The sequence below is a fragment of the Spodoptera frugiperda genome, chromosome 15 (genome assembly GCF_023101765.2).
Source record: "Spodoptera frugiperda isolate SF20-4 chromosome 15, AGI-APGP_CSIRO_Sfru_2.0, whole genome shotgun sequence".
NCBI lineage: Eukaryota > Metazoa > Arthropoda > Insecta > Lepidoptera > Noctuidae > Spodoptera > Spodoptera frugiperda.
This window is the reverse complement of record NC_064226.1, coordinates 11,662,829-11,678,212: the sequence shown is the minus strand read 5'-3', so window position 1 is coordinate 11,678,212 and position 15,384 is coordinate 11,662,829. Positions and strand designations below refer to the sequence as shown.

Below are 15,384 nucleotides of genomic sequence, written 5' to 3'. Positions count from 1 at the left end.
GTTATACAATATATTAATTTAAAGTTAATTCCAATAATGTGAAGCCAATTTCATTAAAGTAAATTTTCAGAAACATGAGTATGAGTAAGATAATTATAATTATGAAGCCAAAAAAAGAACAACACGCTGTGTACGCATACAAAGTATAGTAGACGAAATGATGAGTAATTACAACTGTCTAGTTATGTCAGCTATCAGACGTGCATTAAAAATGTAAACTCGTGGAATTAAACAAAATCGTTCCGCGGGAGTTTCTAACTTGATAATTCGATTTGATTTTATAATATAATAATATAGCTTGGCTTTAAATGTTACATTTTCGTTGCTGAATATAATATGTTACATATAAATTTCGAATGTGGTTCTTTAAGGTAAGCGTCCATATGTCCGCATCAAACGCATCGCAAGCATCACACGCATTCCGTATGACGTCAGCGGTACGCATCGCATGTAGGCATTGCTGATGATACGGTCCGTACGATGCAGATTAGTGGACGCAGTTGTATGAGTTTCTATACAAGACAAACTAAAATCCGTTGCTTGCGATGCGGGCCTGTGGATGAGACCTTTAATTTACCATTTAAAATTATCAAAGTTAATATTTACTTTATAGCTACCGTGTGTCAAGTTGGTATCTAGTGCATTTTATTTCAAATGAACTTTAACGCCCTTGTTGCATATCGGATTCTGAACCAAAAATGTCAACAAAAATATCAATTTTTGTCTAAATATGCAGTATTTGTCAATTCGAAAGATACGTTGTAAATTACGTAAGTGTATATTCATGAATAACGAGAACGGAAAATATTTCGCAGAGTGATTTTCGTACATACTTATTTTTTTTTTCTATTATATATCTCCAACGATAATGGTATCTTGGATTTTGTACTTCTGGTAAGGCAATAGGCACTCTATTAAACGGCACTATCGTCACGCTGGGCTACTGAGCACAATTACAGACTCCGTCCTACTATTGAGAATTTTTTAGTTTTGTAGGTACCATGCCTGACCCGGAAATCCAAAAATAAAATTGGCGTATGTGCTTGTAATATTGAAGTAACCGCTTTGCTATGTATATGCAAATGAACGCACGATTCATACACCAAAACAATATATTTTTTCAATTTTTGTCTGTCTGTTTTTTTGGCTAATCTCTAAAATGGCTGAACCTATTTTGATGGGTCTTTTATTGGCAAGTAACTAATGTACTAACGAGTAACTTATAATTAACAAGTTTGTTGGGCCAGCTAGTAGTATATAAAATACGTATATGTGCAAACACCTATCTTTGATAAAAAGGTGTGACGTTATAAAGATGATGATTAATAATTAGTTAGCGTACAAGTCATCCAAGTCATTGTCATAAATTCATCTCACGTAGTTTCTGATCTCTACGTAATGTAATATGGTTAGGTAAATTACACAATGTTTTGTAATGCAATATGTAATTAGTTTTATATGGCTTAATATTGATACGTCAGCAAAATATTTGAAACGTTATTTCTAGCATACAAACATACTTTTTGGCTTAACTGCGTCTTAGTCCGCTCAGGTCAAAAAGGAGATAGCAGGACTCGACAGCGATGACAACGATTGGCCGCAAAAAGGTTACACAGAGAGGAGTGGAAGGAGGGTAGGATAGAGCATTTCTCCTGCAGTGGAATGATCATGGCTGAACTCTAAATTGGTGTTTTGTTTAATTACACATTAGCTAGGTTTGGAAATAAGTGGAAGTAAAATCAAGATATTAAAAGTAACGATTTTTTATTTTTTCTGGGGTGAAAATCATCCAATAATTTCTCTGAAAATCAGCGCCGCGACTCGAGCAATCGCGCTCGGGTCACGGCAATTTAGCTGAGTACTGGCCTTTTTGCGCTGTTTATACTTATATTTTTTTATATTAATTATTTATTATTTTTTAATCGGCGCAAATAAACTGCTTTTCTTTCTTTCATTCTTTCTTTTTTTCTCTCGCCAGGGCAAGGCGAGAGGGAGTGTCAGACTCTTACTGACTAAAAACCACCCCGTTCCTACTCCTGCATATCGAGCCGGAGCCCCGGGAAACCCGCTAGGAAGTCCGCAGTTTTGGAAAGCAGTTATCATTCCTCCCATACCTATGTAATAAATTCTTGGATGATTTAGATAAATGTGACGTATGTGATGTATGTAACGCAGTGCAGCATTGAAGATACCAGTAAAATACTCAGAATTTACAATAACTTTTAGGCAAGGAACTTATTACGTAATGAAAACCAATTTTATAAAAAAATATGTTTATTTATTCAATAATTTCTTTTGTCGTAAATATTCCCTGCGTTGCAATCTCTTGTGCTTGTTCCTCTTGTAGCAGAGTTCTATTGACCAGAACAGGACTATAATGGCTAAACAGGACGCTATGAGGTAGAAAACTGGACCGTAACTCTCTGATAGCTCTCGGACTGCGCCTGGGAAGATAAAATAGGACAATTTAAGTTATTTACTTTGTTTATTCCACGAACCATTGGTTTCAATATAGAATGATATTAAATCTATTCACTTTTATTTATTTATTATATATTATATGAAGACGTATCAACAATTGAAACACAAATATTGAAAGTAAAAAAACTACAAAGGTACAGACTAGTGTTTTACATAATGGTTACAACATTTTCTTTAAAAAAACGTTACTATTCGTCCTCGGCTACGTTTCGTGTTAAGCGAAATATTAACGAGTATTTTCGATTTTCAAAAAATCTATAAAATTGTACGAAGTTTATCGACTTCGTACAATTTACGCATTAGAAAATCTTGCCACCGCCGCCGCCGCGACGTCGTATGTATAGCTCCATACAAATCCAAGTGAAGCTAGTGCAGCAGTCTTATGGTACCCAGTTGTTTATGACAATAAGCTAACAATATTAGTTAATGGAAAGTTAATTTTACTCATGGCACCTCTGCTTGACTGCAGACCAGGCAGAACAACCTGACTGCTTCAGATTTTTTTAGTTATGGCTCGATTTAATACTCACTTATAGCAGGCCCCAACACTACACTGACAAGGCCTGTCACCATCATCAGCATACCCAGAGCTGATGTAAACTTGTCAGGTTTCACAGCATCAGCCACCAGCAGTGGTATGAGGATAGTCACAGCACAGTGGGAAGCACCCACCAAGGGAATGTAGACCATCTTCGCTATAAAGCTCTTGGACCATAGTGTACCTGGAGAAAATGTGTTTATGTATTAAAAAATATCAGGTAGGTATTGTATATATTCGTTTGAGGGGTGAATAAAATGTGTATGTAAAACTATAGTGAATTTATTATTAGAACTTATGACGGGATTTTTACCATGTTTATTCACTTCGATGAGTTTCCGATATTTCGGCACTGTTGCAAGTGCCCTGATCACGGATGAACTGATCATGTCATATCATATCCCGTCTTAAGTTCTAATAATAGTGTTGGTGACCATGTCAGTTTAAAAACTTATATAGTGAATTTATACGTTGTCAAAACGTACCTACTTAAAACGTGGACAATGGGTATAATTTATATTCAAAAGTCAATTTGATTGAAACAAACTAAATCACAGTAAGGAAATAGAAGCTGTTTTCGAATTAATATTGATTCAAACTGATATACTAATTAAATAAATTAAAACATTAAGTAGACACAGGCTATCTCCAGTGTTATCTATGAATGAATAAATACCCTCCTTTGAAACATGCGACGTGCCACTGCACGTTTTACCACATTTTGTAGACATTTATTTTGTATGCATATTCTTATACACGTTTCACACTCACGAGTTTATCATTTTCAACAGAAAATTAGGACTAGTAAGCAAGAGTTGCTCATTAACTTAATTGGATTTTTGGTTAGCTAAATGATGCATTTATTATTATTAAAATAGTGAAAATCATGTTATTGACGTATAAAATACCATTAATGCTATTTAGTATTCAGACATGTAATTAAAAGTCTTGTGGTAAATTAGTATTTATCAATCTTCCAATCAGATAGATCAAACGGGGCAAGATAGAGATTGGAAATAGACTTCTGTTTTTTTAAATATTTTACTAGCTCGCAGCTCAGCACGCACGAATTACTTTGTAATTTCCTTTTCTAAAGTAAACATACCCTAACTTAATCATTAGTACATCAGCTACCTGCTTCCCCGTCTAAATCCCGTCAAAATTAGTATAGTCAATTCAGAGATTAGACGGAATATACAAACAGACAGATAGACAGACGAAAACTGTAAAAAAAATATATTTTGGTGTATGTATATGCGAGCAGTAAAAAGCGGTTATTTCAGCTTTACAATCAAACACTCTAAATTTATTTATCAGTCTAAAAGATAAAGTCCAATTCATGCATGTCATGGTTGCATACCAGAAAATGATTTATTAAACAGATTGTCTTTCAGAAATTTGCCTCTGCTTTGCTTAAGTTCAGTACAATTTGTAAACAAGCAAGGCTTTGACTTGTCTTACTTACCAAGTCGAGAGACTAAACCTAAAGTAACTCCGAGGATGTACAGTTCCTGGCTGCCCAACTTGTGCACCCAATTACTTAGTAGAGTGAACAGGACTCGTGTCGCCAAGTCTCCGAATCCATATAGATGTTGAGTCAGAGTGACGTCTTCCTGCAAAACAGTTATGCTTGTGAATATTATATTAATTAGAGAGGAATTCAGAAAGGCTACAGTGCAGTCAGTGAATTTTTATTTTTGAAAGTTACATTTGCATGATTATAATGTTATAAAATTAGCACAAAAAATTATTATTATTATTTCAATGTCATCTACATACATATATGGTATTTGTTTTAACTTTTCTTAATATATTTTTCCTATTATAAGGCTAGCTGAATAAATTTTGACATGGACAAAGGTTTTACGACTCTTATGGCACTACTAAAATTTTGAATCATTTTGAACTAGGTACCATTTAATTTAAATGTCAGTAGTTTTTCAAAAACCCGAAATCTTTTGAATAAATATTTCATTTAGATAAACAAAAATATTCAAAATTGATGTCAGTCAAATCTAGATAAACTGATTGTTCCTAGAAATAGATAAGAATAGCAAATGAACTTTAGAATATTTATGCAAACAAAAAATAACATCAAATTTTAAAAAGATTATCTGATAACAGATAAACAAGTAAATAATATTATTTTGGATGATAATGTTTATTGCTTCAGCTAAAATCATGTTTATTAATTAGTAAAAAAAACTAATTTTTCTTCACATTTCCTACCCTTGCTTTATAACCAAATTGTGAAATAAGATCTACCGAAATATAGATTGGTATTTTTATTCGTAGGTTTTATTGGTGATTTTATTGGTAGGTTTATTTGAGTCGGCCAATCAGAGCGCCGGATGCGTTCTCTTTTCGATTACTTTGAACGTAAAGCAAACTTGTACTAAAGGTACTGTTTGTGGATTATTCGATGTAGTTTATATTGTATTTTTATGTACATTTATAATCAATGATTATTTTTTATTTAGAAACGTAGTTCTTACTTACTTGCAACCACCCAGCAATGAGTAGAGCATGCGGTAAAATAATCGAGTACTTTGTGTCAGCGAACAAGGCGAGGGCTGGCCCAGCACATACACACGACTTTAGGAACTTCTCACATAGTGACTTATCTATTAAGAGGTCCTTGATTTTTCTGAAACTTAACAAAATAAATATTTTGTTAATAATCTATTACTGCCACTATTTCGATAGGCAAGTGGTCGCGAGTGCGACTGACGAACAAGGGGAATAATGGATTTGTGCCCGATAAACAAATGTGCCCGTTAATAAATTGGTACTAAATGCAATCGAGCTCATTTCAAAAGTTCAAATTGACAGTTACCGAATATGTAGGCTATAAAATAGCTTCCCCTTCGAAGAATACGAAGTCCAATATTATCATTAATTAATCCAATATAACTTGAAAAAATAATAAAAGTCTTACTTGATTCCACCATTTTCTTCTCCCGTTTTATAAAATTTTTCATTATTACGGTTGGAAAGATTGCCATCTGTGTTGGTCACTTTGATAATTGGCACGGTACAGAAGTCTTCCTTTTGTTTTTTGTCTTGCAATAACTTTTCTGTAACAAGCAGTTCTTGCTTTTAAAAGTTTTATGGCATGGATTTATGACTAGTGCATTAAATCAAATGTTATTCATACTCTGGTAACTTTTATTTTTAGTTGTTTAACTGCAGTTCATATTTTAAGTCAATAAAGGTACGCGTCCACAGGCCCGCATCGTACGCATCACACGCACCGCACGCAACGGATTTTAGTTTGCCTTGTATGGAAACTCATACAACTGTGTCCACTCATCCGCATCGTACGGACCGCATCATCAGCCATGCCTACGTGCTGATGACGACATACGGAATACGTACGAGTTGTCAATAATAGATGGCGTTATTGTATTATATTCCCAAAAAGTTTTCAAACTTACCATTGTTTTTATCGGAAACTTCAACCCTCTTCAAGTGCCACTGTACTGGTTGCATGAGAGCGACTGCTATGAAATTGTGCATGGTTAACGCTGACATCAGCAGAATAGTATTACGGAATCCATATTTTTCTAAAGACCATTTTACAAAGAGGGGAGCGATCATTGAAATAGTTGCTGGAATAAAAAAGTATGAATATTAAAGTAAATACATATTTTCAAAAGCAGAGATTTCCCGTAGCTTGATCGTTTAACAAGAAATTTCCTGGGGATCTCATAGTTGTGAATTATTCTATACAAAATTTTGCAGTTGCTACATTATACATAATAATACTATAGTAATGAACAAAGTTGCGTAAAATAATTACTTCTGGTAGAATTTTTGATTTTGACTTTTATAAATTTATAAATCCTTATCAATATCTTTATCAATTCTTTTTTAATAATAAATAAATTTTTAATAATAAAAAGCTTTATCAAATTTCATCAAAGTCAATTCAGTAGATACGATAAGTTTCTTTTCCTTATTGGGAGATCGCAATAGACTGACATAACTAGCTATTACATCTTTTTCGGGATTAATTTCCTTGTATGGGTCTCAAACCACCCAAATCATTTACGAGGTTTAGAAGACAAAGTCCCGGGATTTCGCCACATAGGTATATAGAGATATATCTGAAAAATCTTCCATTATCCAAAACACTAATACAATACGCCAAACAAATATCAAAATATACTTTCTAATCCCGCTCTAACCCCACACACAATACAAAGTTACATCAAATTACGCAGCTCGTACCACATATGAAAGAAACATTAATCAAAGTAAAGGATATGGTCCACCGCATCTGTCTAGCTAACCTAAACGATCCGGCGCAGACACACCAGCTGGCCTGAAGATAAATGAAATAGTAGTATTTATATCGTATATATTACTTTATGTAGGATTTACTAATGGGCTTAATAGATTATGTGATTTGTAAAATAATAATAATGAACTTTTAATTGAACTGTCTTTAAAAGTGGTATTTTTTGGGAGACTGTTTTATTACTCACATACTCAGTCACTCAAGGTAAGGACAGTATAATATAAAAATATACTATTCTAACTAAACTAAATTTAAAATAATCATTTCTTCAGTTTAAATTATTGAAATTATCCCAAATAAATACTATACAAACCTTCTTTACATAATAATATAACTGCATCAACGCTTTAAAGTATTTGTGATACGTTTCATATTACCAGAAATATGTAACCGAAATATCAAATTGACGAGAAGATATGCGTTTAAGCGAACATAAGTTACATAAACCATGGTTCAATGGAGAACACATTGATCCACAATAAATGACAATGTAAGAGTAAGAAAGCGGAAATATTTTACATAATTTTATTATGTAGGTACAATCGTTGTAAACGCTTCGATGCGCGAGAAAATTTCACATGATTTATAACTCGTGATGTGAAGACGAATGGAGTTGACTAAGTTATGGAGAGAATTATGGTTCGGGCTATTCGTCGTATATTTTACGATCGTAATTTTAAAAGGTCAGATTTTTTGTAATACTTTTGCTTATTATATAAGTAATAACCTCGTTGACTCTATTTTACCACTTTTTGTTATAAAAAAGTTGTGTGTTTTCAATTACATTACTAAAATAACGCCATCTATCGCGTTTGATGAAAACTATCTTTTCTTTGGCGGAAAATCGTTGAACGATGTGAAAAAGAAATATAAAGACTAAACTTTGTATTAACAAATCCTATAAAACGGCGAATCCCAATCCTGTCTCACCGTTGCAGGGAAAAAGGTCATGATAAATCTAGAGACCAAAACACAATCTAAAATGACTTTAAAAATCCTCACGTTACAGTGAATAAAGCGTTAACAAAGAGTTGATTTTGATGAATGACATGTCAACAATTTTCACGAGGCATGGCGCTTCAGTGACGTCATCTGACAGAGTGCTTTGTTAGCCCTCAACAAACAGGGAGTTTTTAGACTTTCTATAGCTCATTGTCCGTGTTTATCGACAGTTCTTTAGGGAAAATGCCTTTTTTTAGACATTTTTTTATCGATTTTGTTTGTAAACGTTTGAGAAAATTTGCTTCGTAGTCTTTCTTTGGGTTTAAATAAGTTTCTTTGCAAATTTTTATTTTTATTAAGTCTTTGATTGCCAATAGAAAACTGTTGAAGGCAAATCTTCCGCTAACGTCGGTCACCGGTGACCACCACGGCGTTCAATGTGTTAAGAACGTTACCCTAAACTAGGAATTTTGTCGTGGGTGCATTTACAAATATACAAGTTTACATACATATGACACTCAGACCCGAAACACCAATTTGTGGATCAAATAAAGAGTTGTTCCGTGCGGAAATCGAACCCACTTCACATTGCGTGATAGCCGGTCACAGCTACTACGCCAACCGTGCAATCAATTGTTTGGTAGACTCAACTGTTTTTGAGACAAAAAAATGAATGTACCTCAGATAACCGGTTAGATATTTAATACAAAGCAATTAACGTCGGTCTTAAGCACTATAGTTAGGTATGCTAAAGCAAAACTGAACTTACCAACTGCACTGTAAACTAAACCAATTGCCATTAATCGTTTCTTCAAGAAATAATCAACCAGTATAGTGCAGGATAAATTGTATATAAGGCCATATCCTAGTCCCTGAAATGAAAATAAAAAAGTATTAAACAAAGCATTAAGCGTAAGTGAATATGGGGGCATGGGGTCTCGAGTTTAATTCCCGAGTCGAGCACAGTACAGTTGGTTTTTCGACAATTTCTCAGTAGTAGCACGGAGTCTGGCATTGTGCTAGTATATGACAATAGGCTCAACCCCTATTACGTGGGACTTATAACACAATTGTTGAAATGTGGATGTACATTGTACAGTGGCATTAAGTAACGTAATGTGCACTTCTGCTTACCCTTTCGGGGATAAAAGGCGTGACGTGACGAAACTTTGGAGTTGGCTCAATTTTTTTTTTATTCCTTTATCTATTGTCGAGAAAGATGTGATATGTATCTAATGTATGTATTATGTATATGAGTAAAATTACAAATATACTCATTGCTATGATTGATACAACAGGCGCTTATAATATTATGTAGAATATCGTTTTGATTTATTTATTATTTACGTATTAGTAATATGTACCTATATTAAGATTTATAATTGAATGCATACATTTTGTTTTTACTCATGTAATACATTTGTTAGATACTAAATAAATTAATGTTACATAAAACTTATCTTACTTGTAATATACCATGGCATATGTGGAAAGTGAACGTGGATTTAACAAACATGATACAAATAACACCAATATTGAACAGTATCGCTGAAGCCAGCGACAACATTCGAAAACGTATGATGGACAGCAATGGACCTGTTAGGAACCCTGAAAATGAAAAATAAAATAATTTAAACATTTTAACTCAACATACAGTATGTTAATTAACAGAGGGCGTTCCTGTTAACCCGTAACAGTATAGCATCCATACATGCAAAAAAATATTACCATTCAAAAACAAGACAATTTTATTTTTTTTAATATAAAAATATTCACCAAACATTTTAAATCGATACGTAAAAGAAACACCCTGTGCACGCGTAGGTGAAGGAAGGTAACGTTGCAATTTATTGCTTATTTTTCTATGCTGATATTTTTATTTTAATCTATTAATGATATGATTAACGAGTTTAAAGAAACGCCCTCTGTTTTCGTTTTCAAACTGTATAACACGACAGGATGAAGTAACTTATAACTCAGACGTTGTGTTTATCACATTTTAAACCTCCATATGAACATTTCAAACGAATTTTTCGAAGGTAAATTCCCACACTACTTTCAAATGGTTAAATATTTACCCGCAGTTGCCGTGCAAATTGCGCTCAGACCTCGCATCAGTGAGATGTTTGTGGAACTCGACCCGATTTCCTTGAGCAATTCTTTTAACAGCAGTTCGTAGCTAGATGTGAAAGCTGTCGATGTTGACTGAAATTTTGTGAAATATAACGCCTTAATACATCATAAGCTATGTAGGTCTCAGGGTTACATTCATTTAGAGTTTATTTTTGTTTAATTGGCAATAATGACTTGAAGTCTGGGCATGTATTTAGCTTTTGATGATAATATCACGATCTCTAAAATGACCAACATTCTATTGGAAATAAATCTACAAAAGCAATTAAAGGATTTTTAATTTTAGTATCCAATTTCTTTTAACAACATCAAGAAGTAGTAATGGGTATATTTACAAACTGAACCTAGCTTTAATGACGGATAGACTGACAGACTATTATTTCTCTATTTGTTGTCATTTAAAAAAAACTTTTTTAATTGTTTAATTGGAATAAATTATTTGACTTTGACTTTTTAAATTGAAGGATAATACATATTTTTGGAAACTATGTCTATAGTACCTATGTAAATAATAAAATCTTATCATCACACTGTCCTTCAATGATCACTAGAAATGTAATCTTCATAATTAACCCTGTCCTGCGTTTCAACCGTATCATCGAAACGGATTACATGCACTCACTTTCTTCCAATACTGACTAGTATAACAAACTTTAACACTCACAATATTAATAGCCACAGCTACAACTATGAAAAACCCCCACCCACCATCGGGGGGCACTCTTGTATACTTCTTTTTCACATTACTTAGATCTTTGGCACTCATTTTAAACGAATTATAACTACTCAGAATATGAACTAAACTCATGGGAAGAACAAATTACTCTTTAGTCTTTATCTCCTGTCAACATTGTCTATAATTAATTTTACTGCTCAGGATCTAGAGTGATAACATGAGGTAAATAATACAATTATGTTATTGCTATGTCTATGTCAGTTTAAAAACTTATATTGCGAGAATCTCTGTGAGATGTCGTTAGTGTAGATTTTTCAAAATTTGGAACGTTTGAAAAATATCAAATATTTTTTGTGTTTGGCAGGCTCATTTTGGTAATGGATGGTAAATACAATTACGAAAATAGGAAAATGTTTATAGAAAATTTTGCATAATATTAATAATACATTTTTGTACAAGTTCACTGACCATTTAATTATAATAGATATAGTTATTTAAAAGTTTTGCATTTCCTATAAAACATTATTCTTCTTAAAACCTCACGAATTTAAATTCATTCACTATAAATCTCAGCAATATATCTCGCAACTACATGAGAGAACCGTCTACCTGATTACGTACAACACTATAAAAGTCGAAGATAAGACGGCCATAATTCAACAAGAGACAGAAGGTAATCTACCCGACTTTAGCCGTAAATATACAGGCCTCGCCGAGTGAATTACGAGTCTTTCGCTCTCTAGAACCTTCCAGATGTTTCTAAGTCTTCAATTATAAAAGAAATTACATATTTTTATTGAAGCATTAGCATAGTAATCTCGGTGAGGAAGAAAAATTGAATCAGCTGTTTGTTATACTTTACAAAGTAGCAATGGATTAGGAAGTTATTGCGAATTTTTCTTCGTTTTTTTCTTTGAATCGTGTCTGAGGTTAATCTACAAAGTGCTCAAGGAAAAGTAAATACTTATCCATGTCAGGGTGCTCTCGATTGTAATTTTGTTTGATACGAGGATTTGTTCGGTGGGAGACAAAGTAATCATCAGTTAAGCGTTGCTATGGTAACTGTGACCAATTCTTTCAAGAATGCGAAAATATTCATTGATTTTTTTTGGATTGAAAAAAGAACACAGAAAGAAAATTAAAGTACTTCGAATTGTAAACTAGAATACAAAAGTATAGCTAAGTAATAATATGAAAGTTGTCAAGTTCAGTACTTATCTACCAATAAAAAAATTAAGGAATAAAACAGACCTGTATCGTATGCATCGCACGCACCGTACGCATTCCGTATGACGTCATCGGTACGCATCGCATGTAGGCAATGCCGATGATGCGATCCGTACGATGTGGACCTGTGGACGCTTACCATAAAATGACAAAAGGTCGTGAGACACCTATATTTGTATGTGCCATTTGAAAACTAATTTTAAAAGGTTTATTGCTCCATTAAATGTAATAAATCCATAACGATTTATTGGATAATTTTATTTATTTTTATATGCCATTAATTTTACTTTATGTATCTCAATCAATTTAAAAAAAAACCTAAGGTTTTTATAATAGCAATAAACTGTACTGGTTTGTAATCATTATCACGTCCTAAAATAATTTAATTGCCTACTAATTATTGATTTTGGAATCTATAAAGTCAAATATAAGGTTGTTTTTACTAATAACTAGATACGCCTTGAAGGACTCGTACTGTGCCTAAAATTTACACGCATGTGCCGATCGATGTAACCCGAAGGTCTTGTTGTTTCGTTCAGTAAGTACATACCGCAGATGTAGAGCAGGGCTGCATTTGAACAACAATTTTGTACATTGTAACCCATAACAATTATTATTATGTTCAACATAATATATTTTTTAAGAAGCATTGCCCCACCATAGGATTTTCTCCTATGTCGTTGGTGCGTTTATAAGCATACAAGTTCACATACACATGACACCCAGACCGCGTGGCTGCTCAGCGATGACACCAACCGTGCAGTCAAATTTTACAATGAATGTAAATATTTTCAAGGTCAAAGTCAAAGTAAAAGCGTTTATATTTTTTATTTTTTTTTATAACGTCACGCCTTTAATCCCCGAAGGGGTAGGCAGAAGTGCACATGGCACATAATGCCAATATACACCCACATTTCACAATTTATGTTGTAAGTCCCATGTAATAGGTGGTGAGCCTATTGCCATATACTGGGCACATTTCCAGACTCCGTGCACCACTGAAAATTTTACAATGAATGTAAATATTTTCAAAGTCAAAGTCAAAGTAAAAGCGTTTATTTTCCTTTTAAAATATTCATTAACAGCCCGTTCATTAAATTCAAGTATTTCACAATAAGTATAATTTTATGAAACAAACAATGTTTCTCTGTTTATAATAAAATCCCAAGGACACAATACAAGAATTATTACATTAAAATGTAAAACGTGAAAGTTGACGATGAATAGTTTTTCATAAAGAGATACACAAAAGTTATTTAGATATTCGTAAATATTTCAAATCTCCCATTGTAGGTACTTTCGTGAATAGATTGTATACGTCTGCAAAGTTTCGCTCGAATAACTAAGATGTCGGCACAAACGTATTGAAAAAGTTTGCGAACATTTTAACATATTATTAATATTTGTGACAGTTTCTATGCCATACAAATATTTAAGGTCCCTTTTATGTATTCGAAAATCGCGATAGAATATTTAAAGGTCAGGAGATTTTGAAATGACAGATTATTTTTAGAGAGGTTATAAGCGTAACTTACTGTTGAGTTACTATGGAGTTGTTTTATTTACCTGTTTATTTCAATTATTAGAACGGTAATAAAAACCAATTACACTACTCAATACATTATAAAAATTAAAAGAGAGAGAATAAAATAAACACAATTTAGACAATTAATATTAATTAATTCATCCATCTCTTTCACAAAACTTGAAGCATTCCGACAAATAAGATTTTTCACTCAGAAAATGTTAATTTCTTGTAATTTTATTGTCTTGTTAAAGATTAATATAATTTCAATAAATAGGCATTACCTCATTAATCTTAGCTTGTAGTATAAACTTTGTACCCTTTTTACCGAACAGCTGTGTGTCTGAATACGAAGAGACGAATTCGTCTCTGTATCCACAGTCGATGTGTATTTTTTCTTCTATCTTTCATTGATTGGCAGTCGTAGCGCCTGACATTCACTGTGATGCAATTTTCACTTAGCGAGATTGACTGTCGCATTTGAGAAAGAATAGTTACCTAGTTGTGTAGTATGTACTCTGTTTATAATAGTAAAGTATACGATACACGTTTTCTATTAGGCATACATTTAGGCTGATTTATCAAAAAAATTAGGGCTCATAAATATTACTAGTGATGTCTAGGTTGAAATAGAGTAGAATAAACATTTTTTTTAATGAAAAGTCATTTTTTTATCATAAACAACATTTATGTTAATAAATATAAATCAGCAAAAACTACGTCCAGTTTAAAACATGAACAGTGTTAAAGCGAAACAAAGTCTCAACTTGGAAAGATTTACGATTCTTTTGTTGACTTTACAAACTTTGACGTGCTCTTATTTTACTTGTGTACTTTGTGTACGGCGAGCGAAGGGTTAAAAGGCGCGGCTGAGTGGATCAATAAGGTGCGGCGATCGAGGGTTACTGATGCACTGAACATGTTTACTGGCCAATGCAAATAAGACGTGTTTAGAGTCGGCAATGTTTGTATGTGTGCTTGCTTGCCTGGCGAACCCTCTGTGTAAATTGGTCTAGTGCCATGAATTGAACGTGTGTGAAGATGGCAGACAGTAGTTCAGTAGTATGTTTGAAACCAGATAGATACAGTTTGTGTGTTGACCTTTGTACGTATGTTGTCAAATAAGTTATGTTACTGTATGTACTAAGATGTACCTACATGATATTTGTCTGAAAGAAATCATAAAGTCGAGCGAATTATGACTTTTACATTTTGATTAATTTAAAACTTTAACTGTGTTTAGTACCTTTTAACTGCTCAGTTAAGACCGCTAAACTGAGATGGCTCTTACATATAATTAAAAGGTCTATAAACTATTCTATATCCATACATTTGAACCAAACCAATAACAGCTGTATCGGATATTATTCAACAAAATAAACGTCGATAACTTTCACTGCAATCAAATCTGTAGCTAAAACTGTAGAACGTATCGTATCCGCCTGTCGAAGCATCAGATGGATGAGTGTTCCCGTCGCATCGTTCATCAAGCTCACTTTAAAATACTTTGTGTCTATGTTCATCCATCACTTCGGTAGGAGGCATTTGGCCCTCCAGGG

General features: G+C 33.2%; 2 protein-coding genes across 10 annotated transcripts in view; one reads left to right on the top strand and one right to left on the bottom strand.

Moving 5' to 3' along the window:
• The window catches only part of LOC118274591 (solute carrier family 12 member 6), a 511,128-nt gene that overhangs the window by 218,587 nt on the left and 277,157 nt on the right, over positions 1 to 15,384 (top strand). The window lies entirely within an intron of this gene.
• LOC118274603 (monocarboxylate transporter 1-like) lies at positions 2,243 to 11,307 on the bottom strand. 2 transcript variants are annotated; one of them, XM_050698933.1, is made up of 10 exons: positions 11,106 to 11,307; positions 10,343 to 10,469; positions 9,730 to 9,872; positions 9,034 to 9,136; positions 6,457 to 6,630; positions 5,958 to 6,096; positions 5,519 to 5,672; positions 4,485 to 4,632; positions 3,012 to 3,203; positions 2,243 to 2,444 (listed from the first exon to the last, which is right to left on the bottom strand). In XM_050698933.1, exons 1-10 carry the CDS (start codon positions 11,106 to 11,108, stop codon positions 2,275 to 2,277), a joined length of 1,353 nt encoding a protein of 450 aa, XP_050554890.1. In that variant the 5' UTR covers positions 11,109 to 11,307; the 3' UTR covers positions 2,243 to 2,274. The 2 variants fall into 2 exon arrangements, with proteins under 2 accessions (XP_050554890.1, XP_050554889.1); XM_050698932.1 differs by having other exon boundaries at positions 2,244 to 2,444; positions 11,062 to 11,305.